Below are 23,244 nucleotides of genomic sequence, written 5' to 3'. Positions count from 1 at the left end.
GTAACTGTTTATGGCAGTCTGCAATTTCCACTCGATTACATAGTAAAACTTTCCATGCTAACATGGAAAACTATGTGCTCTTAAGCACTACAGTATTTGGTTATACCATTTCAGAAGTCATAATTGCAAGAAAATTGTCAATAATCATTACTGTTAAGAAGTGAGATCTCCAGTAGATATAGACAACATAAACATAATTTTTGACAATAAAATGCTTGTGTGAGATAAAATGCAGTATTTTAAAATTGTTTTTGAAGGAAATAGATGTCTTTCATGCTTTCAAGGATGTTAAAAATGTGGTATTGGGGTATGTATAGGGGAATATAATTTATAGCATAAGCCCTGGTGCTTGTATATGTGTGAGTATGCATATAAGTTGTATCTGTGTGTTCAGAAAATTGTGTTCAGGCAAGAACTTTGCTGATAAAAAATTGTTCCCTATAAGACAATGTGTTGCAAGCGAGACCCTGGACCCTTATGTTAAGGTTAACTTAACAGTCAAACTTGGATGCCAAAGAATTTATGTTACTTTTCTTGTCTGGTTGCACAGATTCTGGCAGTAAAATTCACAAGACAATGTTTGACTTGCAAGACACAGACCTCTAACTCAGAGGTCACTAATAAGGATATTTTTTCTTGTTCAGTCTAACTTTTATATGTCTTTATGGATATCCAAGTAACTTCCCCATAATATGACCATATGATAAAGATTTTGAGCATCATTGTGTGAACAAATTTAAGTAGTTTCCTTGTCCTGTCTTAACTTTTTAATACATTGATGAGGTTCACATTAACTGGCAAAAACATTCACTACATTAGCAAGGTCGAGACAAATGTCAACAAAGTCAGTTTTAAGGATGTACGCTATAATTCGGGGCAAAAATTTTCCCAATCGTAGAATTTCTTCAAACTTTGGATATTGAAGGATAATCATCTAAGAAACAACAAGAGATCACAGAGTGATCTTGGCGCCCACCACTGAGCCATTTTTGATTGTTCCAAATTTCAAGACTAGCTCAAGGTCAAATTTCATTTCAGTACACAACATTGTGCATGTGGTCCATGCATGTGGTCCAAATTTGAAAGCTGTAGCTTGAGAAATGTGAAAGTAGGTCACAAGATCAATTTCAAGGTCAAAGTTCATTTTGGTATACAAAACTATGCATGTGCTTCAAATTTGGAGGCTGCAGCTTGAGAAATGTGAAAGTAGGTACTAGGTAAAAATCAATGTCGAAGTTCAATTCAGAACACAAAAATATGCATGTGGTCCAAATTTGAGAACTGTAGCTTCAGAAATGTGAAAGTAGGTCACTAGGTCAATCTCAAGATCAAAGTTCATTTCGGTACACAAAACTATGCATGTGGTCCAAATTTGAAGGCTGTAGCTTGAGAAATGTGAAAGTAGGTCACTAGGTCAATGTCAAGGTCAAATTTCATTTCGGAACACAAAACTATGCATGTGGTCCAAATGTGAAGCCTGTACCTTCAAAAATGTGAAAGTAGGTCACTAGGTCAATGTCAAGGTCAAAGTTTTTTTTGGTACACAAAACTACGCATGTGGTCCAAATTTGAAGGCTGTAGCTTGAGAAATGTGAAAGTAGGTCACTAGGTCAAAATCAAGCTCAAATTTCATTTCGGAACACAAAACTATGCATGTGGTCCAAATGTGAAGACTGTAGCTACAGAAATGTGAAAGTAGGTCACTAGGTCAAAACCAATGTCAACTCATGTCAAGGTTCATCTTGCCACTTAAAACTATACATGTGGTCCAAATTTGAATGTTGTAGGTTATTGACAAGAAGATTTTAAAAGCTTTTCCCTATATAAGTCTAAATGAACCAAGTGACCCCCGAGGCGGGGCCATATTTGACCCTAGGGGGATAATTTGAACAATCTTGGTAGAGAACCACTAGATGATGCTACATTACAAATTTTGGACAAGAAGATTTTCAAAGTTTTTCCCTATACAAGTCTATGTAAACCATGTGACCCCAACTGGGTGGGCCATATTTTACCCTAGGGGGATAATTTGAACAATCTTTGTAGAAGACCACTAGATGATGTCACATACAAAATATCAAAGCCCTAGGCCCAGTGGATTTGGACAAAAGGTTTTTCAAAGTTTTTCCCTATATAAGTCTCATGTGATCACCCGGGCAGGGCCATATTTGACCCCAGGCAAATAATTTGAATCATCTTGTTAGAGGACCACTAGATGATGCTTCATACCAAATATCAAAGCCCTAGGCTCTGTGCTTTTGGACAAGAAGATTTTCAAAATTTTTCCCTATATAAATCTATGTAAATTATAAAAAAAAGGGCCATAACTCACTCAAAAATTGTTGAACCAGTCTGATTTTCAGAGGGACACAACTAGGGTACCAATACATCATTCTGACAAAGTTTGGTCAAAATCCCCCCCAGTAGTTTCTGAGGAGATGCGATAACGAGAAATTGTTAATAGACTGACGGACCACGGATGCAGAGTGATTTGAATAGCACACCACCTGATGATGGTGGGCTAAAAATATGCAATAAAAGGCATAGGTCACCAGTATTAAAAAAAGTTATCAGCCCTTGAAAACATTATTTTTTAGGAAAATGACATTTTCAAGGGCAGATAACTCTTTTTCAATACTGGTGACCTATGATTTCTTAGGTGATTGTCCCTCAATATCCAAAGTTTGAAGAAATTCTGTTATTTGGAAAAATTTCGCCCATCTCATATACAGGGAATTCTAGTGTATGCCTTTAAAAGACTGGAATATTGATAAATACAGAAACACCAAACAAATGCACCAATAATGTTGCAGGTCAAAATGGCCTGATATTAAATGGCAAAAAAGCAAACAACATATCTGTGTTTTAATATTTAATATTCAATAATCATCTTTATAATGTATCAAAACAATTAAATTTATATATGGTATAAGTAACAATGATTTATATTGGATGAAATTTTATCTTGAACATACAAGTTGCACTAAGGCCTAGAAAAAAAGATTGTTTGTTTCCAGTAACATGCTCAAAAAAAGTTAGAGTAGGTAGGTTGGTATATATATATTTTTATAATTTAGTGAGACTTTTCTGAAATTATTCTAGTGTCAAAAAATGATTACAAATAAGGGGGTTATGCTTTTACAGCATCAGTAAGTTGAGTTCTAACATCAATGACCATGTTTAAAGCATAAAAAGTGCAGTTTGTTTTTGCAACTTTTGTTAAAAAAGTTGAAAAAAAAAAAATCTCCAAGACCATAAAAACATTCAGAGTCGGGCCAAAAAATTTAGGGTAGAATGGGATACCGGAGACAAACAAATTTTTTTTAGGCCTAAACATGGACAAATAAAACCTTACTTGTAATAAGGTAAGCCAATGCTGCAGCATCATTTCAAAGCATACATGTAAAACACACATATATGACTAACAACATTAGTATGTTCCAGTTAATGTTTCTGTTTATGATTGATTTCCTAGTTATAAATACCACTGTTAAAATGAAGTACTGCCATGCAATACAGAGTCCCCAACAAGACTCAACAACAGCATTACCTAAAGATCTAATATCTGTCAATGATGTTTATACAATACTGTGTTAAATGTAAACTAGAGCTATCACTGAATGTGATGAATTTGCTTGACACATAGTATCATAGCGGGAATATATGTCCCAAGTAAAGATTAAAATCCTTTGATGGACAGTTGAGTTAGGCTAAAAACCTTATTGACCTTTAAGTTAGTGGTCTGGAAGTTGCGCATGAGACATTGTCTCGTGAGAAATGTAAATATCTACTAAGTGATATTTAAGTTCTTCGATGCATAGTCAATTTATGGACTGAAAAGATAAAACCCTGTTGAACTTTGACTTCAAAGTGTGACCTTGACCTTCAAGATAAGGGTCTTAGTTTGCACACAACATATCATCTCATAATGGGGAACACTAATGTGCCAAGTTGTATTATAATTGATGGATGGCAGAGTTATAGAAGTGACACAGTCCCTGTTAAAACCATGTTATCCTTTGATCTCTGTGTGACCTTGACCTTTAAGGATGGGTCAGAAAGTTGCATCATCTCATTATCCAATTATTATTAAAATCCCTTGATGGATGATTGGAGTTACAGACTGGACAGGAAAAATCCCTGTTGAACTTACATTTCTAAGTGTGACCTTGACTTTTTCTCTAGGGATCTTGATTTGCACATGATATGCCATTACATCATTGGGAACATTAAATTCTATATCAAGAAATATCAAATTCCCTTGATGGATGACAGAGTTAGGGGCCTGACAGGACAGTGTTGACAGAATGACAGAATAATTGAACAAGAAATGCGGCAATGCCACGAAACCAGGTTTTCAACACTTTTCATAAGAATAAACAAGAGTGCCAGAATGTCACAATATACGCCCGTCACATTTCTTTACTCTAGCACCTGTATTTGCAGATGTAATTTTAATTTTGTGGTTGTTTAGTAATCATTGTAATTCTTTTGTTTTTCTAAGTCCACAAAAAAACTCCTTACCAGGTAGAGATACCTTATATTAGATACCGTATAAATACACCTAAAATTAGAAAGTAACAACTATGTTGTACCACAGAAAAGTGGTCTTGGTTTTTCCCTATGGTCAATTATAAAAAAGTTACAATATAAGTTAATTATAGTAACAACTAAGGGAAGTTAATCTTAAAAAAAAAATACAAAAAAAACAAAAATGTAGGTCCACACAGAAATCCTTACCAGGTAGAGATTGGTCAAAATACACCTCAAAATTGGATGTAACATGCATGTTGTACTACAGAAAAGTGGTCTCGATTTTTCCCTATGTCTAGTAATGAAAAAGTTACAATATAAGCTATTTATAGTAACAACAAAGGGAAGTAATTCTAAAGAAGGGAACTGCGCAAGACACTTCGTCTCATGATGGTGTATAATTGTGCCAAGTTACATCAAAATCCCTCTATGCATGAAGAAGATATGCTCCGGACAAAGTTTTCATTCTTGTATCCTTTGACCTCTAAGTGTGACCTTGACCTTAGACCTAGGGACCTGGTTCTTGCGCATGACACTCCGTCTCATGAGGGTGAACAATTGTGCCAACTTTCATCAAAATCCCTCCAGGCATGTAGAAGATATGCTAACCCTAACCTAACCCTATTTTTAGTAACAATGACCTTGACCTTGAGCCCAGAAACCCCAAAATCAATCCCAAGCTACAACTTTATATAAGTTTTCTATACACCAAGTTTCATCATGATAGCTCATTCCTAAGTTAAGTTATTGACTGGAAACCCTTTTTCTATTTTAAGTAACAGTGACCTTGACCTTGACCCCAGAAACCCCAAAATCAATCCCAGCCTTTGTCTTGATATAAGCTACATACATACCAAGTTTTATTCAAATATCTTTATCGAAACAAAAGTTATTGACCGGAAACCCTTTTTCTATTTTAAGTAACAATGACCTTGACCTTGACCCCAGAAACCCCAAAATCAATCCCAGCCTTTGTCTTGATATAAGCTAAATACATCCCAAGTTTTATTCAAATATCTTTACCGAAACAAAAGTTATTGACCGGAAACACCAGTTTGACGCCGCCGCCACCGCCCGCCCGCCCGCCCGACCGACCGACATCTACCCCAATCTAATAACTCCTGGTTAATAAGGGATGGAAAAGCACAATCCTAAAAACTGGTGTTCAACCAGTAGGGGACTACTTATCAAAAATAACATCATGAAATGATGAAAAACATAATTGCTATGATTCTTCCCAACAGTGCATCATTGAGCATTCTAATATTGTTATAATGTAAAGTCATTCAACTTTCAGACTTTCATCTCCATTGACTATGTAAGCTAAGGTCACTGTATCATTGTGTTCAATAGTTAGCAGATGTAAGGTGTTAGTGTGTACCATTAAAAATAGTATTTTTCAAGTACTTGTTGTCTGTAAGTTACAGGGGCTTGATGGCATTTCTTGACTTTAAATATTTAAATCTGATTTAAGATGTAATAAATAATGCGTCTTCTACAGATGGAAGTGACTTGGAAATACATGTATATTTCTTTAATTACAAATTCACATAACCATGAAAACCAGCTAAGAAAAGTCAATAATTCTGAGGAAAAAATAAATTATCTGAAAAAAATGAAAAGTGACAAAGTGAGGCAAATGAAACACGTGAGATTGCAAATTTCATCTGTGACAGTGTGACTGGAAGTGCTAATGCATGACCCTCATATTTAATGCCCAACCAACTGACATGTATATTGTGTGACAAAAAATCTGCATCTTGCCCTCTCCATGCATAATATAATGCTACCAAAAATGAGAATGCTATGACATAAAATCATTTCCTTCTATGTTCAGCAAACTATAGCTATTCTCACAAAATGTCTCTGTTCTTTTCCTTTTGACTTTTTGTCATTACCAAGTCTTCAAGAATTATTAACACTTACCCTGATAAATTTCTATAATGAACTTGTCTATCTTTCAATTTGGACAGTACTATTAACTGTTAAAAGGGGTGCTTACCAAAAAGATACTGACTGAATGGTGAACAGTGCTACTAAGGCTTGAGGAAGTTGTCCTCCAGAATATTTTAAATTAGTCATTATTTTTTTTTACAGTTAGTGTATTATAAAATAAAATGTCAGTTTATGTAATTCAAGGACAATGACGGTGAAAAAGATAGAAGAGAAAATACTGGTTATAGTGCATATCCCACAAAAAATTGGATTAGTCTTTCACAATATGACAGTAAAATGAAATATATAAAATATATTACACCGTCCGACTACAACAAATATGAAAAGGATATGAAGGTGTTATTATGCTTTGAAACAGTGCCTGAATTTACAATCAAAGGCCAAAAAGGAAAATACCTGGTGGGATTATGAAACTACCTTTCCTAAAACAACATCTTAAATGAAGTCTTTCAATTCAGTTCTAGCAGAAAAAAATACAACCTCTAGCAGAAATTGATTCAATGCAATTTAAAGTCAAGCAATATAAATTTAGGATAAGTCATGCTCAAATGATATAGCCAATTTACATTAGGCGTAAAAAAAAAAATTGTTTGTTTCCGGTATCCCGACCTACCCTAAATATTTGGCCCGACCCTTAATGATTTTATGGCCTTGGAGAATATATTTTTCAACTTTTTAACAAAAAGTTGCAAAACTGCACTTTTTATGCTTTAAACATGACCAGTGATGTTAGAAATCAACTTACTGATGCTCTAAAGACATAACCCCCTTATCTGGAATCATTTTTTGACACAAAAATAATTTCCGGAAAGTCTCCCTTAATAAAAAAAATTCTCCAAAAAAAAAAAAATTTCCGACCTACCTACCCTAATTTTTTTGAGCATGTTACCGGAAACAAAGAATTTTTTTTTAGGCCTTATAGCCAAACAAAATACACTTAAAACTACATAAAGCTGCAACACTTTAACATGGCCATTCACCTTAAGGGAATGCTTTGAATTCTAAAGTAAACATGCATAGGTTACTGGTAATTGAAACAAGAGCACCGCCTTGCGGGTGCTGACGCTCATCTGATTTTTTTTGTATAATAGAAATATTGTCCTACCCATGATGGTGAAAAACTGTTGCAAGTTTTAAAGCAATAGCTTTGATAGTTTATGAGAAAAGTTGACTTAAACAAAATACTCAACCAAGAAAATGATTTTCTAAGTCCAAAACGGGCAATAATTATTGCAAAAAGCAGGATGAAGTTATGTTGCTTGCTGTACAGGGTCAGCTTATGATGGTGAACAAGTGTTGCAAGTTTCAAAGCAATAGCTTTGATAGTTTAAGAGAAAAAGTTGACCTAAACATAAAACTTAACCAAGAAATCTGATATTTTCTAAGTCCAAAAGGGGCCATAAATCTTGCAAAAAGCAGGATGGAGTTACGTTTCTTGCTGTACAGGGTCAGCTTCTGAGGGTGAACAAGTGTTGCAAGTTTTAAAGCAATAGCTTTGATAGTTTAGGGTAAAAGCTGACCTAAACATAAAACTTAACCAAGAAAACTGATTTTCTAAGTCCAAAAGGGGCAATAATTCTTGCAAAAAGCAAGATGGAGTTATGTTTCTTGATGTACAGGGTCTGCTTATGATGGTGAACAAGTATTCCAAGTTTCAAAGCAATAGCTTTGATAGTTTAGGAGAAAAGTTGACCTAAACATAAAACTTAACTAAGAAATCTGATATTTTCTAAGTACAAAAGGGGCCATAAATCTTGCAAAAAGCAAGATGGAGTTATGTTTCTTGCTATACAGGGTCAGCTTATGATGGTGAACAAGTATACCAAGTTTCAAAGCAATAGCTTTGATAGTTTAGGAGAAAAGCTGACCTAAACATAAAACTTAACCAGGCAACGCCGACGCAGACGCCGACGCCGACAACTGCTCAAGTGATGACAATAACTCATCATTTTTTTTCAAAAAATCAGATGAGCTAAAAAATCATTGAAAGCTAAAAATGTTTGTACATAAAAAATAGTGCAGATAAACTAAACATTGGTTATGGTGAGTACTGAAAACTGGCCTTAGAAGTAAAATAGAAATGTAACTTTGCAACATGATGGTACTACTGATCTTGTGCTATAATGATCTATCTAAGAATAAATCACCTGAAAATCTGGTGAATTTGCCTCACAAATATCAAATACATTTAAAATGTAATCACCCTTACTTTAACAGCTTGTTATTCTATGAAAACTTAGCAAAACACCAATATAAATAGAAAACCCATTTGGACTACAATTTAATAATTTAGTGTGTTGTATCAAAGTCATAAACACAGCTCTGGTTATTAAAAGGAACATATAATGTAGAGAGGAAAGTTAAAGCTATAAAAAGAAAACCACAATATACTGACAAGCAAACAGAAAGACAAACAAATTTATCATTATCATACCCTATAGTATCCTATATTTAAGGGATAAAACATACAACATTTGAGCCGTGCCATGAGAAAATCAACATAGTGGGTTTGCGACCAGCATGGATCCAGACCAGCCTGTGCATCCGCGCAGTCTGGTCAGGCTCCATGCTGTTCGCTTTTAAAGCCTATTGGAATTGGAGAAACTGTTCGCGAACAGCATGGATCCTGACCAGACTGCGCGGATGCGCAGGCTGCTCTGGATCCATGCTGGTCGCAAAGCCACTATGTTGGTTTTCTCATGGCACGGCTCAAATTATAAACTAAAGTAATCATGAGACAGATGCACAAACTTTTACAACAAATTGGTGCAAAATATTCAAGCAGATATTTTCACAACAAACTAATTAACCGTTATCCTACTGAATTTCTATAATGAACTTGTTCATTATCCAATTTGGACAGTACCATTAACTGTTAAAAGGGGTGCATACAAAAAAGATACTGACTGAATGGCGAACAGTACACTGATCGCAAAGGCAGAATCAATAGTGTCCAGCATGGCAAGTGTTAAAGTTGTTTCATGAATTCATGTAACTTTGGCTATTTCCATTAACTACAGGTTACTAATTTAATCTGCCTTTAAAACACAAAGAGCTTTCCATACATAAACCTCCTGCTATGTTACTATGACTTTTATGTCCCTTGAATAGAGAAAAAGAGTTTGGTCTGTATCACAAAAATCAAGGTCACAGACATGGACTCTAACAAGCAGGCAAACGAACTTCTTCCTCAAAATATTTTTTCTGTCACAGACAGTTTACCAAGGGATTGTTTAAAACACGGGCGACTAGGCATTTACTAGTGCTTTCATGGAATTACTCATGCTGACAAGGAATTACTAGTGCTAACATGGAGTTACTCATGAAAACCAAGAACAACTTGTGCTGATAAGGAATTATGAGCTGACAAGGAATTACTAGTGGATTGCAAAATATTTACATTGCAAAACTGGCTGCTTCACATTTCTTATCATACTGTGTACCAATTTTTATAACAAGCACATACAATAGTTCATATCCTCAAATTTAACTAAACCTAGTTTAAGGAGGTAGGTTACCTTGTTACAAGGGTAAATTCAAATTAGTTGAACCGCAGCATCTTTTTGTATTTCCTGTAATATGAAGTTTTAACTGCTAAAATCTCAGTTTTGTCTGTCTCTGTCCCTTCAAGTTCAATTTTTATCCAGGTTTGAAAAACATGACCCTCCAAAGGTATTTCATATTGAAAGAAGAAGGGAAATACGGATATTTAACACTTTTCAGAGTATTTTATTTTCATTGATATCCGTAGAAGTCAGCATAATCTATAATTTTACTAGTATGCACGTTAGCTTTCTAATATAAGCTTAAAATATATATGTTGCGGGGCTCGTGTTTCCATGGTAACGCATTTTCTCTCAGTTTTAAACAACTATGTATAAAAATAGGGGTTTTCAACGGCTTCAGTGCCATTCTGTTAATGACCAACATGGAATATTTGGGTAATATTATTAGCAAAATACCAAACACTATACATGGTACCCTATTTTTCTTAAAGTAACCATGGCAACAGAGATGTTTAAAATGGCTTATATCTTGCTTTTTGTCTTAATTTCTTATAAAATAATATTGAATAAGATTATCTTTCTAGTTGATGTAGCTTTAAAACATATTATTTCTAATGTAAGTTATATTTTCGTGTTATCTGCATTTATTCAAACAAATTTCTAAGCTTAGAATACTTACAGCAGTAACCCTCGTCTGGCATTTTTCATGGAAAAATCGTTCAGCATGCTACTATTATTCTCATGGATATTGTTGAAATGAAAATAAAAAGCCGAAGCTGTGTTTCTTAAATAGACTTGTGTCAATGCTTTTGAATTTTACATTTAGATATATAGGTCACGGGCTTCGTTTCCATGGTAACATCAATTCAATTCAAGAAACCACAATTTTCTACTGAAATTTGAACAATTTTAGATCTTAGTTTTAGTATATAAGTAACAAATTATAAACGGAACCTGTAAAATAGGTATTACAAATCAAACTGCTAGATTTTTTATCCGCATAACATTTCAATATAACTACATAAAAGAAGCAAAATATTGATTATTATTCAGAGCAAAAGACTCATAAAAAATATTTCAGCAAATAATGGTTATTTGAAAATAGTTTGAATAAAGAAAATGCACAGAATAACGTACTTTCAAGATAAAAGCTATTAATTTTGCGCGGTAACTGACACGTAACGTCATGACGTCAATGACGTCATTTTAAGGCAACATTGTTTTGAAGCGTTTCTGCGGCAATTTATTCATTATTTCTGCATTATTAAACCATAAAGCGTCAGATCGAAGACAGGTCTATGATTTGTTTTCAGAAGAATGAATATACAAACACATTTAGTTTGTCGTAAACGTCGTCGTAAATCGTCACGCTAGCTTCCGGTTGGACATGCGCACATACAAATATAAAGGTAACCTACCTCCTTAAACTAAAAATAAAATACCTTGCTTTGATGAGAACTGTGCATAATCAGGTTATACATGTACACTTTTTCCAAAGGTTGGTCAGTTTAATCTGTATACATCAAGATAAAGTGTGAAATATTACAAAACAATCAATTACAAACTACACTTTATTTATTTATTACCTATTGTATTAAATTGAAGAGTTAATAGAGTCTAATTAAGAAATACTGTGGGAAAACACTTCTTTAAAAATGGCAGACTTTTTCTTTCCATACAGATGAATTTTTTAAGTTCATTTAGTATCTTACAAGGAACAACCGCTGTACAACAAATGTATTTCCGTACTCCTGGTGATGTTAACTCCAGACAGGTTGCACTATTACTGCTAACATCACTGTCAAGTTATCCTTACAGAACAGTACATCTAACAATATGGACATCACTGTCAAGTTATTCTTACTGAAAAGTACATCTAACAATATGGACATCACTGTCAAGTTATCCTTACAGCACAGTACATTTAACAACATGGATTTGCTGATTGTCTACATTATAAAAGTCAATACCATATAAATATTAACCATATCTTCACAATGGTATTGCTAAAGTTATTGTGAGTCGGTTTAAATTATTATTAAACTTACAGTGCAATTACAGTATTTGAGTGATACATTTTCTAAGTAAAAAGCATATAATACAATTTATATGTAATTTATTTCCAACACATTATTATTTGATTTCTAACACATTCTTGTTGCAGGTTACCATATACTACTCAATACATATATGAAACAAATTCATTTCCATTTTATTTGTGGACTTTAAATTTGACTTATAATACATACCCTGATAATAATTCAGTTAATTTTTGTTTTTGTTGGGTTTAACGTCGCACCAACACAATTTAGGTCATATGGTGACTTTACCACTCTGAAGGTGGAGAAAGATCCCAGGTGCCCCTCCGTGCATTATTTCATTACGAGCGGGCACTTGGGTAGAACTACAAACCTTCCATAAGCCAGCTGGATGGCTTCCTCATAATTCAGTTAAAGAAAATACATGTAGTTGATATAAGTTTTTGGAAAATTGTTGAGTAAAATGTAGTTATTTAGTTCAAGGGAAACAGCAGAGTAAAGAGCCTACAAAAGTATTGGCTTATAATGTAATGTGGTCAGGTAGTCTATGGATGACAGTAGCACATGATATAACTACTGTTCCATTCATCAATTTTGTAATCGGTATTTTCTTTTTTATTTAAATTAATACTTAATTTTGCAAAGGAAGTCTCACAAAGAAATCATGTTATATTCCTTCAAAAAGTCTCCTTGGTTGTTAAGAATTTAATGAAATCCTGTAAAAAATATAGGAAAATTATTAATTAATGTGTAAAACATTGGTCCATGAAATGCTTTTGAATTTTTCTTTTTCTTTAAATCAAAAAAAGTTATTCTCAAAGATTTGTACAGATATAAACACAAATGGTGTTCAAACAGCAAATCTGCAAAATTTTGTGTTCCATACTGGCTGAAATTATTTAAGATGTTATCACATTTTTTAGAAGTTAGTTTAACCATCCAGTTAAAAGAGTTGTCTAATACAATAGTATTATATGTTTATTTTATTCTATTCAGCCAAATACTTAAAAGTTGGTTTCAAAGGTAGTTTTTTAATTCTGATATGCAAATTTATAAACATCCCAATTAAAACATATGTAAGTTCAACCTTGCTACTTTTCTCAATTCACAAATGACAGAATGATGTACAATTTGGATGAAGATAGACCAGTCCATTCTTATGGTTAAATGTTGACATGACCAGTCTATTTTCATATATTACAAAGACATGCCAGTCCATTTTCATCATTAACGAAGACAGGTCAGTCATTTTCATGTTTTACGAAGACAGACCAGTCATTTTCATATTTTACGAGGACAGGCCAGTTCATTTTCATGTTTTACGTTTATATTTTTTTTATTTTCACACTTTATGAGGCTAGACCAATCTGTTCTCATGTTTAATGCTAGTTCATTATTTCTCATTCCCCAATAAATTTCACATCACAATGGCCCATTTATTCATTACTATAATCACACTATTGCACATGTATATACACTGTTAATCACCATTCTCTCGATGTTTCTTGTGTTTTTACAGTTGTCACACATATATGTAGAAAGTTATCTGGATAGCTAAAATGTTCTGACAACCACAGCACCGGAGAATCTGTAGGTACCTCAATACCTTGGATTAAAACTTTTTGGTTTTTGCTTTCATCTGAAATGGTAAAATGTACAATTAGACAGTTAACAAAATCAAATTAAGCAAATGTTTGTATAGTTACATGTATCATGCACTACTGTAACAGTTTTTAGTTTACACACTGAAAGATTTTGTAAATCATAAAGCATTGCACATTCACTAAGCTTTCAAAGTTGTTCCAAACCGTAACTTTATAAAATTCTACACGTAAAGCAGGGTAGACATGGGGTAATCATGGTAAGTAGTAGTAATATGCTATCATCTAAGACAATTTCATTATAATTATGTTATTTTATGGTTACATGTAACCTTAATTTAATAGATAGGTCAAAAGAAAAAGATTTCAATGTGTGAGAAGCTGGATTTACTAAACTACATTAAGGGTGAAATGTTGACACAGGTAGTAATATAAAACTGGAAGTCTACTTGTGATTGACAGGTGTAATTAATCCTCTATCCATTACAGAAATCTTTTCTGTGTTGAGATAAGAGTCACACTAACACAATGCAGGTTATATCAAAACTTTTCCAGCTTTTGATGGGGAAGGAAGACCCGAGGTGCCCCCTCTAGGCATTGTTTCAGGCATAGGCGGGCACCTGGGTAAAACCCTGGGCTTCTGTAAGCCAGCTGGACAGCTTTCTCACATGAAGAATTGTACACCTCAAGTAAGATTTCAAACCAACAACATGTGGGGAAAATGATTTGGGGACCTTAACTACTAGGCCTTGGAGGCCCCTTTTTTCCTAGCACTGCCTAAAAGCAAAGACATGCTTTTTATAAAAATAAGCTCCTATCCCATAGATTACAAAGCAAGTACAAATATTTACCTAAATCTGGTAGTGCAAATTTAAGGAGATCTTCTAAGGTATGCTCATTGCCTTCCTCTGAGTGGGGTTTAAACAACAGCTGTATAAATGGTCTATCAATCTACAATATATATTTATATCTATCTCAATTTTGAACGAGTCATTTACATATTATACAAAATACAGGAAAATTTTATAAAATAAATTCTTCAAAGTAAAACATTTTACCTCAAGTAAATGCCTTAACTTTTTTTTTTAAAGAAATCACATGGATTTCAATGCCTTCTAACTCAGGACATTTATGAGCATGAATACATACATTTTTTGCACACATCTTCAATCTCTATTTACTTACAAGGCATCCATAGATCATAGATGTCAACATTTTTCTATACTGACACGTAAAATTTCATTTACTATGTGTATAGTATTTTACTTTAGTGTGAATATGTATGTAATAAATAGATTATTAGTTTAGGAAGAAGTATGCACTCATTATCACATGACATACATTGTACATTATATATTATATACATTGTACAGTAAAACACATCAGTCACTCCAAGTAGTCAAATTGGGATGAGCAATATACTCAAGTGATCTAGCTCATCAGCCCTAGTACCCAAGTCATTCATGCTCAAGCAACAAATGCTTCACTGTATGTAACCCTGTACTTTCAGAAGACCACAATATTTCCACTCCAGAAGTTGTGCATATTTCCAGATACAAACCAATTAACTTACAATAACCACAACTCTTAAGGACAAATAAAAACTAAGTCTGCAAGTTTCTGTTATCACCTTAAAATCAGGGTATATTAAAGGTATACATGGTATAAGGAACTTACTTGGTAAATTCTAAATGGAATGTATCTGAACATATCATCTCCTGTATTCTCCATCAGTCTTTTGTTTATAGGCCAAAACTGGTCAAATTTGTCTGAAATGGTCACACTTTTGAGTATTCTAACCAACAATGAATATTCATAGTACAGAGAACTGCTTGAATTTTTAGTATGGTATTGCCTAGCAGAAAATAATATATTATACTTTATTATTTTGTGAAATCTTGTTAAATATACATCCAGTAATAACAATCCTGACATACATGTTTACAATTACACAAAATATTGTCTTAATATATTGTTGTGGTTGTTGGACAAAGTACATGTATGTACTATTATCTAGTAAAAATTATTTTTTGAAATATCATGAAAGTACTTTTTGCTAATGAATTTATAAAAAACATTCATTAGAACTTTCATTTACTTTCTTGCAAAAATGAGTTTTAAAAAAAAGCACTAGTACTTTCTTTGCAAAAACATTATTATATCAAACAACACAAAAAACAAATAATTTAGGCCAAGTATTGAACCTGCCTTGACTCAGTAGGAAAGAAATAAACAAGAGCTCGTTAATAAACGTTGATGACATCAACCCATTTGTACCTTTCAGATTTATCAAGCAATTTTTAAGTTTCCAAAACGCAAAAAAGAGTTTTTAAAAGAGGCCAGTACTTTATGTAAATCTTTATATGCAACAAACGTCATTGTTAACAGTGGCCATAAGAACAGAAAATGAGAACAATCAAACTGGCGTGATTTGAGTGAAATGGTCACAGTCATCGTTTTAGTCATTTTGTAGAGTATGAGCACGAACGGTCTTGTAAAAGAGCCAATAACCCAATCCAAAAGAGTAGTAATGAGGTATTGTGAAGATGAGGCACGTTACTTTTTAGTTCAATTCATTCTAAGCGTATTGTGCTAACGACGTCCATTTGGTTACAAGACGCATTAAAGACTAAGTCAATGAGCAGGTCAGTAAGAGTCAGGTGATGTCTAAGATGAGAAGGTCGTCCATGTTAGTTTCTAGTAAGGTATTGATGCTAGAAGGTTCATTTGGTTAACCTCGTGTTAAAGACTTAAAAAATGAATCTAGTAAATAAGCTGAACAGATGGATTGTAAAGCTTTAAAACCTTACCATGGACAAGTCCCATCCACATTTGTTTATGATCTTTTTTCTGCATGCCATTAATTATGTTACTACGATGTTTCAAAGCATCAGCTTCTTTCAACATGGACATAAAATGTGCCTCTACAGCTTCTCTACCCACACAATGAATTATCTCATCTTCAGGAAAATCCTGCAGTGGATTACAACAATTTCACTTTTCAATTCAGCCATTATTTTATTAGCAGAACCTGAAATTTGGAGCAAATTGCAGTAAAATGAAATAAATAATAACCAGTCAGGCACACGGCAAAATGTGTATAAGAATAAACAACACTAATAATGTTTTAAGAATAACTGTTCTGAATAATTTTCTACTGCAAAAATAAACTTCTTGCAAACAGTGTGCAATACTTGAAATGTATATGATCACAATAGTTAATACTGACATAAAAGATGAAAACATGTAGAGATCAAGCTTGCATATTGTAGATCTAGTAATATTCACAACTGTTTTATTTTCGCTTACATTTGCAAACAGAGCAAACTTTAAAACAATCATGAATAATTAACTGCATTATATCCAGAAGTATATCCTACATGTACTATGAATCATGAATTATCATCACTGCAGAAACTCTTGAAGTAGAGGACTAATAAGTAAAATACAACAAAATAACAATACATGTAGGAATCAGTATTAAACATCTTGCAATTAAACCTAAGCTTTTCATGGTCTAATATTTATAAGATGACATTTACAACTTCAAGTGACCTTCACATTTCAGATAATCTATGAAAATACTAACCTGAAAATGCACTGTTAGTTTCCACGGTAATGAGCTATAACTGCCATACAGGTCATATAAAACTCCAACTGGATTGTGCCTGGAATTAGAGAAAAGGAGTAGACATTAAAATCTTTGTGTATTACACAATACTTATTCATAATGACTACAAAATTTAGGTCACTGGTCTTTTTGTAGTCGCTAGTTAGTGGTTCATTTTACTTAAGTATTTTTAAATTGAAATAACTAATGAGTACCGAAATAAACTTAACATACATGTAATTTTACTAAAACACAAGTCTCATAAAACACAAAACAAATGGTTCTTTTATGGTTTTTTTCTTTGTGATTGTTGAGATGTGCCACACCATTATTTTAGGTCAGATTATAAAAGTCAGATATTTTTGTGAGGCTTCAATGTTCATAGCTGCTAAAATGTGATATTTGTTTGTAGGACTACTGATCAATAAAAGCACTAGTTTGCCAATATAGCAAAATAAAATTCCTTCAGAAATCTTCTGAATGGGCACATTCCAGCTTTTGATGCTGGAGGACAACTCAATAATAATTATGCTCCTCTTGGTCATTATTTTATACATAATTCAGACTGCGATGGCAGCAAGATATAACCTTCCAGGATCATACATGAATGTTACAATTTTACCAATTCAATAATGTGCTATTTCTTGTTATTTACAACAGAGACACAAAGAAATGGTTTTATGCACTAACAAGCAAGAATTCAGTGCACCAGCCCTCTGTATCTCCCTATTCTCCAATACTGAAAATAATTTTAAGTTCATAGATAAAAAATTTCATCGTTTCAGCCAAATTGACTATTTTACACCAACATGAGTAGGTAAAGTGATATGAACAGGCTTGTCTGCTGGAATTAAACTTTGTGAATTGAAAAAAATACAAAATCCACAAAAAGAAGTTTCCCAATAAGGTTCAGCAAGAAATGTGTTATCAATATTGCCTTGAAAACTTATTAAACTATGAAAACATTGAGTTCTAGTACTACTATAGTTTTAATTACAGTAAAAGTGTTCAGAATTCCTGAACAGGCCATATCTACTTTATCTAAAAGTTAAAAATGTAATTTCTTGCTCATTTTACCATTTCAGAGGTTGTCCCTCAAAGTCTATCCACATCTCTCCCACTTTTTCCTTATCCACATACTGTGATAAATGTTTAGATATTTTCTCTGTTACGATTGGAAAATAGCTATGTCTTGGTAACATTTGCTGAAATGCAAATCAGAGTTTAAAATATAGCAATCAATTCTAATTAAATAGTACTCAACACTGCAAAAAGCTTATAAGAACACTGTAAATAAGAAAACTGTGATCTCGAATGTTCCAATTACTTCAAATAGCTACATGAGACCAATCATATAGAGTTTCAATATAATAATACTTTAATACTGGATTTATCTTTTTTTTCTGGAATATCTACGAGTGTTTATTTTATCATATATATGTGATATCATTGATCCAACAAAGGAGCCAAATACCTGTGTTTAGTCAAAGCTAGCTAAAAATAGAAAAAAAGTAAAAAAAAAAATAACACCAATTTTTTTCCAACCATCCTTTCAAAACATTAAGCTTCTGACATTTGAGAGTTGAAGAAATTTACAGGAAGGGCCTAAAAAAATGTTTTTGTTTAATATGTCACCTAATTTCACAAAGAAGATTTCTGCTACTTTCTAACAGCTGAAGATCTATAATAAATTTCTGTAATTATTTTTGGCCTATTTCAGAATGTTCCATTTTTAATTTTGAGGCTCATTTCAGCTGAAGTTTCAAATACTCTATTCAGTAAAAATAACTATTACTTACATAAACTGGTTCTGGTTGTTCAGCAATCACCTCATCTTGAGCAAGAGTAAAGCATACAGGTATCTTGCCTTCCCAGACATCTCGTAGGATACCTCTATCATCTGCCATTACCATATAGTCATATTGTTACACCAAGCAAAATATCTGAGAGGATCCAATTCTGTGTTGAAACACCTTCATCCAAAAATAATCAACAGAATGTGGAGATTTAGCACACAATATTGTGAATTTTAAAACGCAGCTTAAAATGAGAAAGGGCTGTAATTCCAACAATTTTGGCCCATTCAAAATATAAACTACAGTTTTCACATTCATCTACATACAGGGTGGCCAGTCTGCCACCACTTGCCAACCTATGTGACTTCTGGCAACCATACATACATGACATACGGACAAAACATCTGATTAAAAAAACATTTTTCCTATATTTTCCTTACTGCTTGACAGATTTTCATAAAATTTTGTGTCGAAGACAGCAAAATGAGCACTTACCAGTTACCTCCAAACAAAACAGTTCGACCATTGTGAGACAAAGCTTTCTCTTAGTTATACTTGATTGTAAACCAAATGGTCTACTGACAGAAAATAAGCAAACAATAAACCTCCTCTTCTTCAAAGTGGTGCGTTAAATAAGAATATATATGTATTTTTTTTTAAAAATGTCAGTAACCATTAGCAGCAAGATATTATTGCAGCTCAATGATATTTTTCAAAAATAGAGAACTGTGTCTATGAATATCTATTACACTTGTATAAATGTAGTGTCAATATGTTAACAAATTTACTTTCCAGAACATGTTTTGTAACTTACTTCTACATTTTAATTTATTTTGACATTATAATTGTAACATTTCCTTTGTACCCATTGACATACATAAACTAAAGTTTCTGTCTAAATAGGGGATTGAATTCAGAGCCTAGTATTTGTTTACAACAAATTCATTACCAGATGCCTAGAAAACCCCTACAAGACAGCAGAGACGTCTGGTTACCAACAGCTAAAAACTTGGTATCCTATTACCATACAGCAACATACTTCCTACTTAAAGATGGTAAATCAAATTTTGTAATCGATTTGTTCAAAACTTCTAATCAATTACACTAAGTCTTGTGTACACTTAACACATAAAGTAGGACCATTTCAAACCATCAATCATCATCATCATCTTAAGTAATCGCCTCACTCTAGAAGAGTATGTGGTGATTTGATTAAAATATATGCGCAGCCATAACAGACAAGAATTTACATCTAAAAGACTAAAAGTCTATTTTGTACAATGTTTAAAAAACTGAAAATTTAAAAACAAAAGACTGGCATTAAGAATTCATTGACGTTTCCTTCCTAGAACAGCCTTAAAGCCCTCCGGCACAGACTGATTTACGGCATGTAGAGGCAGGTGGTTCCAAACAGTCGCTGGGAAGAAGCTGTGTTGGTAAGCAGATTTGCTACAGGAGATTTGGTTGTACTGTTGGTTGTGGGATCTGGCAGATCTTGATTGCCATAGAGGAGGATGAGGAATAATGTCAACACGATTGTGCCTAATATTGTACAGCATGGTTACTCTGGACATACTCGTCTGTGCTGAAGTGTGTCCCACTAGAGTTCATGGCGCATATTTGAGACTGATTTGTTTGTTGGTAGTCATAATCATCTCCAGCTGGCTGATGTGGCTGTCAGCGTAGGAGGACCATGCACTGGAAGCATACCCCACCATGATGACACCATGGGACGGACGTATGTCCTGTAGGCTGTTGCTTTAGCACTTGGTGGACTTGAGCAGATGTTCCTGCACATGAACGTCATGGTGGAGTTGTCAGTATTACATAACATGACAACTCTTGTTCCCAGTCTTGCAAACAATCAGGATTGTTATACAGGCCTTTTTTTATGCTGATTTTAGGGCCGAAATTCGGCCCCATTCCCCAATCTAAAAAGTATACTTTTTTCCCCACCTTGGCCAAAAATTCCCCATGCAAAAAAAAATGAAATTAGTTTTGATTTTAAGTCCTGATTTTAACAACTTTTCAGCAAATATATTCCTCCAAACAATGATTTCGCGACGTAAATTTCCCCTCCAAAAGGGACCTGGTACCCTTCCCCAAATTTACAGAAAAAGGGCTGTTATATTATTCAAATGTTTTGTCACAAAATTTCCATATAAAACCTATATATAACAATTTTATGCCGAGAATTCCATTACTCTGCATCGAATTCTGATTAATTTACTGACACGAACGAGAATCTCACAGGTGCGCGCATATGCCAAATTCACAAAATCCTTGATTAAAACAGAATAGGATAAGTTAAAAATAGACTTATTATCATTAGCAAATACAGTATGCAGTTTAAAATGTGTCCGTGGAAAAAGTTCATTTACTTCTGAATTAAGATTTAATTTGATAAGGGAAATTTTGGGAAACCAAAAAAAAAAAACAGTTGATTTCTTTCTTCAACATGGAAAAACTTGGGGAACCAAAAATCAGTCACGACCACGGTTTACGGAATACTGAATGGTTATCGTCGATTCCGAAAATGGCGAATCGAGGAGAAAAACAACAGTTGAATTGCAGTGGTTTGAAACACTGACAGAATTTATGGTATTTCTTGCACAAACATTTAGTTTTTTAGTGTACGCTGATAGAATGTGGTCCAACTGATTCGATACCAATAATCAAAGAAGTATAAAATACACAGAATGGCAACTGGTTGTAATCTCGCGTGATCTTGTGTCAGAGCGTGAATCGGCGTTATCTTAGCAAAAACAAACATCGGCGAGCATAGAGCTACAATTTGTACCTTTAAAACTACATTTAAAATACATGTTAGCTTCTAAAACAACATAAGTTTAATGTGAAATAGTCTTAAGACACAAAGTACACGTTTCTTACCATCAAAAAAAGCGTGGTCATACCCTTACGAAATGGTCAAAAAGCTGCGAACATGCTGCAAACATACCTATTGCAGGAAGTATTCGCGGGATATTCACTGCCGCGATTCATGCCGCGATTGGTTTGATACTAGTTCGCGGGATATTCACAGGAAGACCAATGATCGCGGCATGTTCGCGAGAAGAACTTAGAAGATTATAATCTTTTGGTAAACTGTTAGTGAAAAACAACCAGCTTTCACGATGAAATATAATGTATTGCTCATGATCACTGTCAAAGACGTCCAACTACCAGTGCTTCGTAGACCTGATAAGAGAAGAAACAAGACATCTCATGATCTTTCATTTCAATTTCAAAGGCAGCCAAGGAACTTAATTTTGTTGTCAGTGTTTGAATAATCATGTTATTACTTTCACCTAATAAGCTCAGAAGTATAACACTATAATTACCTATTTAGCACTTAACTGTCATCAAGAATTTCGCAACATTCGCCAGAAAAAAGAAACTGGGAAGGACTTGTATGAAATTCTCCTTTGTAGAGAGCGACTCTGCTAAGGGGAATAATATTTATTAGTTCCAAAGTGATTTTTCAAACGCAAAGTCACACAATTTAGCGAAAAGTGTCATACATCTCTGTTTTTCTCGTCAGATGTGTAACTTTTGGATTTGCTGTAGTACAATAAAAAACGAAATTTATACATTTTGTAATAGGTCTATATTTTCGTAGGATTTAAGCGGTTGAAACTTTGTAAAAAAATTCTGTTTGGCTAAAATATTCTATTTTGTTATTTCTACAGTGCATAAGTTGCTACTAAAAGAAATTATTTTGTGAACTTTCAGTAACATATAATATATTTCTCATGTAATAGTTACAACAGGAGATGTTACATGTGGGAACTATTTATCCTTCTATTACAAATCTGATTCTTGAGGAACATCCATGTCTGAAAAAAATCACTATAAGGGGCACCTGCATGGAATCTTCTTCCACAATCAAAAGCTGGAAAGTGGCATTGTAGTCTATGATTCTTTCAGCGTGACGTTTAACCCAACAACAATATAACCGCCTTCAAATAAAATAATCTATCAGGAAACACAAATATTCCGCAGTATGTATCAAACTTCACGCTTTTAAATAGAACCTTGAAATAAAGGCCATTCTCGCTGGTCACAGATTACTTTCACGGAACATACTTGCTACACGAGTGAATAAAATGTTGGTACCAATTTTAACAAAGAGTTTTTCGACAAAACAATTTAATTGAAGAAATGTAGGCGTAATTAAGTGGCATCTACAGGTGTCTACAACAC

General features: G+C 33.6%; 1 protein-coding gene across 2 annotated transcripts; it reads right to left on the bottom strand.

The window, feature by feature from the left end:
• Positions 1 to 2,859: 2,859 nt before the first annotated feature.
• Positions 2,860 to 22,485, bottom strand: LOC123552033 (autophagy protein 5-like). 2 transcript variants are annotated; one of them, XM_045341415.2, is made up of 8 exons: positions 22,383 to 22,485; positions 19,045 to 19,218; positions 18,323 to 18,450; positions 17,225 to 17,303; positions 16,446 to 16,608; positions 15,313 to 15,404; positions 14,487 to 14,586; positions 2,860 to 13,673 (listed from the first exon to the last, which is right to left on the bottom strand). In XM_045341415.2, exons 2-8 carry the CDS (start codon positions 19,156 to 19,158, stop codon positions 13,519 to 13,521), a joined length of 831 nt encoding a protein of 276 aa, XP_045197350.2. In that variant the 5' UTR covers positions 19,159 to 19,218; positions 22,383 to 22,485; the 3' UTR covers positions 2,860 to 13,518. The 2 variants fall into 2 exon arrangements, with proteins under 2 accessions (XP_045197350.2, XP_053397529.1); XM_053541554.1 differs by lacking the exon at positions 22,383 to 22,485 and adding an exon at positions 22,001 to 22,262.
• Positions 22,486 to 23,244: the final 759 nt, after the last annotated feature.

The sequence above is a fragment of the Mercenaria mercenaria genome, chromosome 4 (assembly GCF_021730395.1).
Source record: "Mercenaria mercenaria strain notata chromosome 4, MADL_Memer_1, whole genome shotgun sequence".
NCBI classification, from domain to species: domain Eukaryota; kingdom Metazoa; phylum Mollusca; class Bivalvia; order Venerida; family Veneridae; genus Mercenaria; species Mercenaria mercenaria.
Note: the sequence above shows the minus strand (reverse complement) of the source record. Positions and strands in the feature narration are given on the sequence as shown.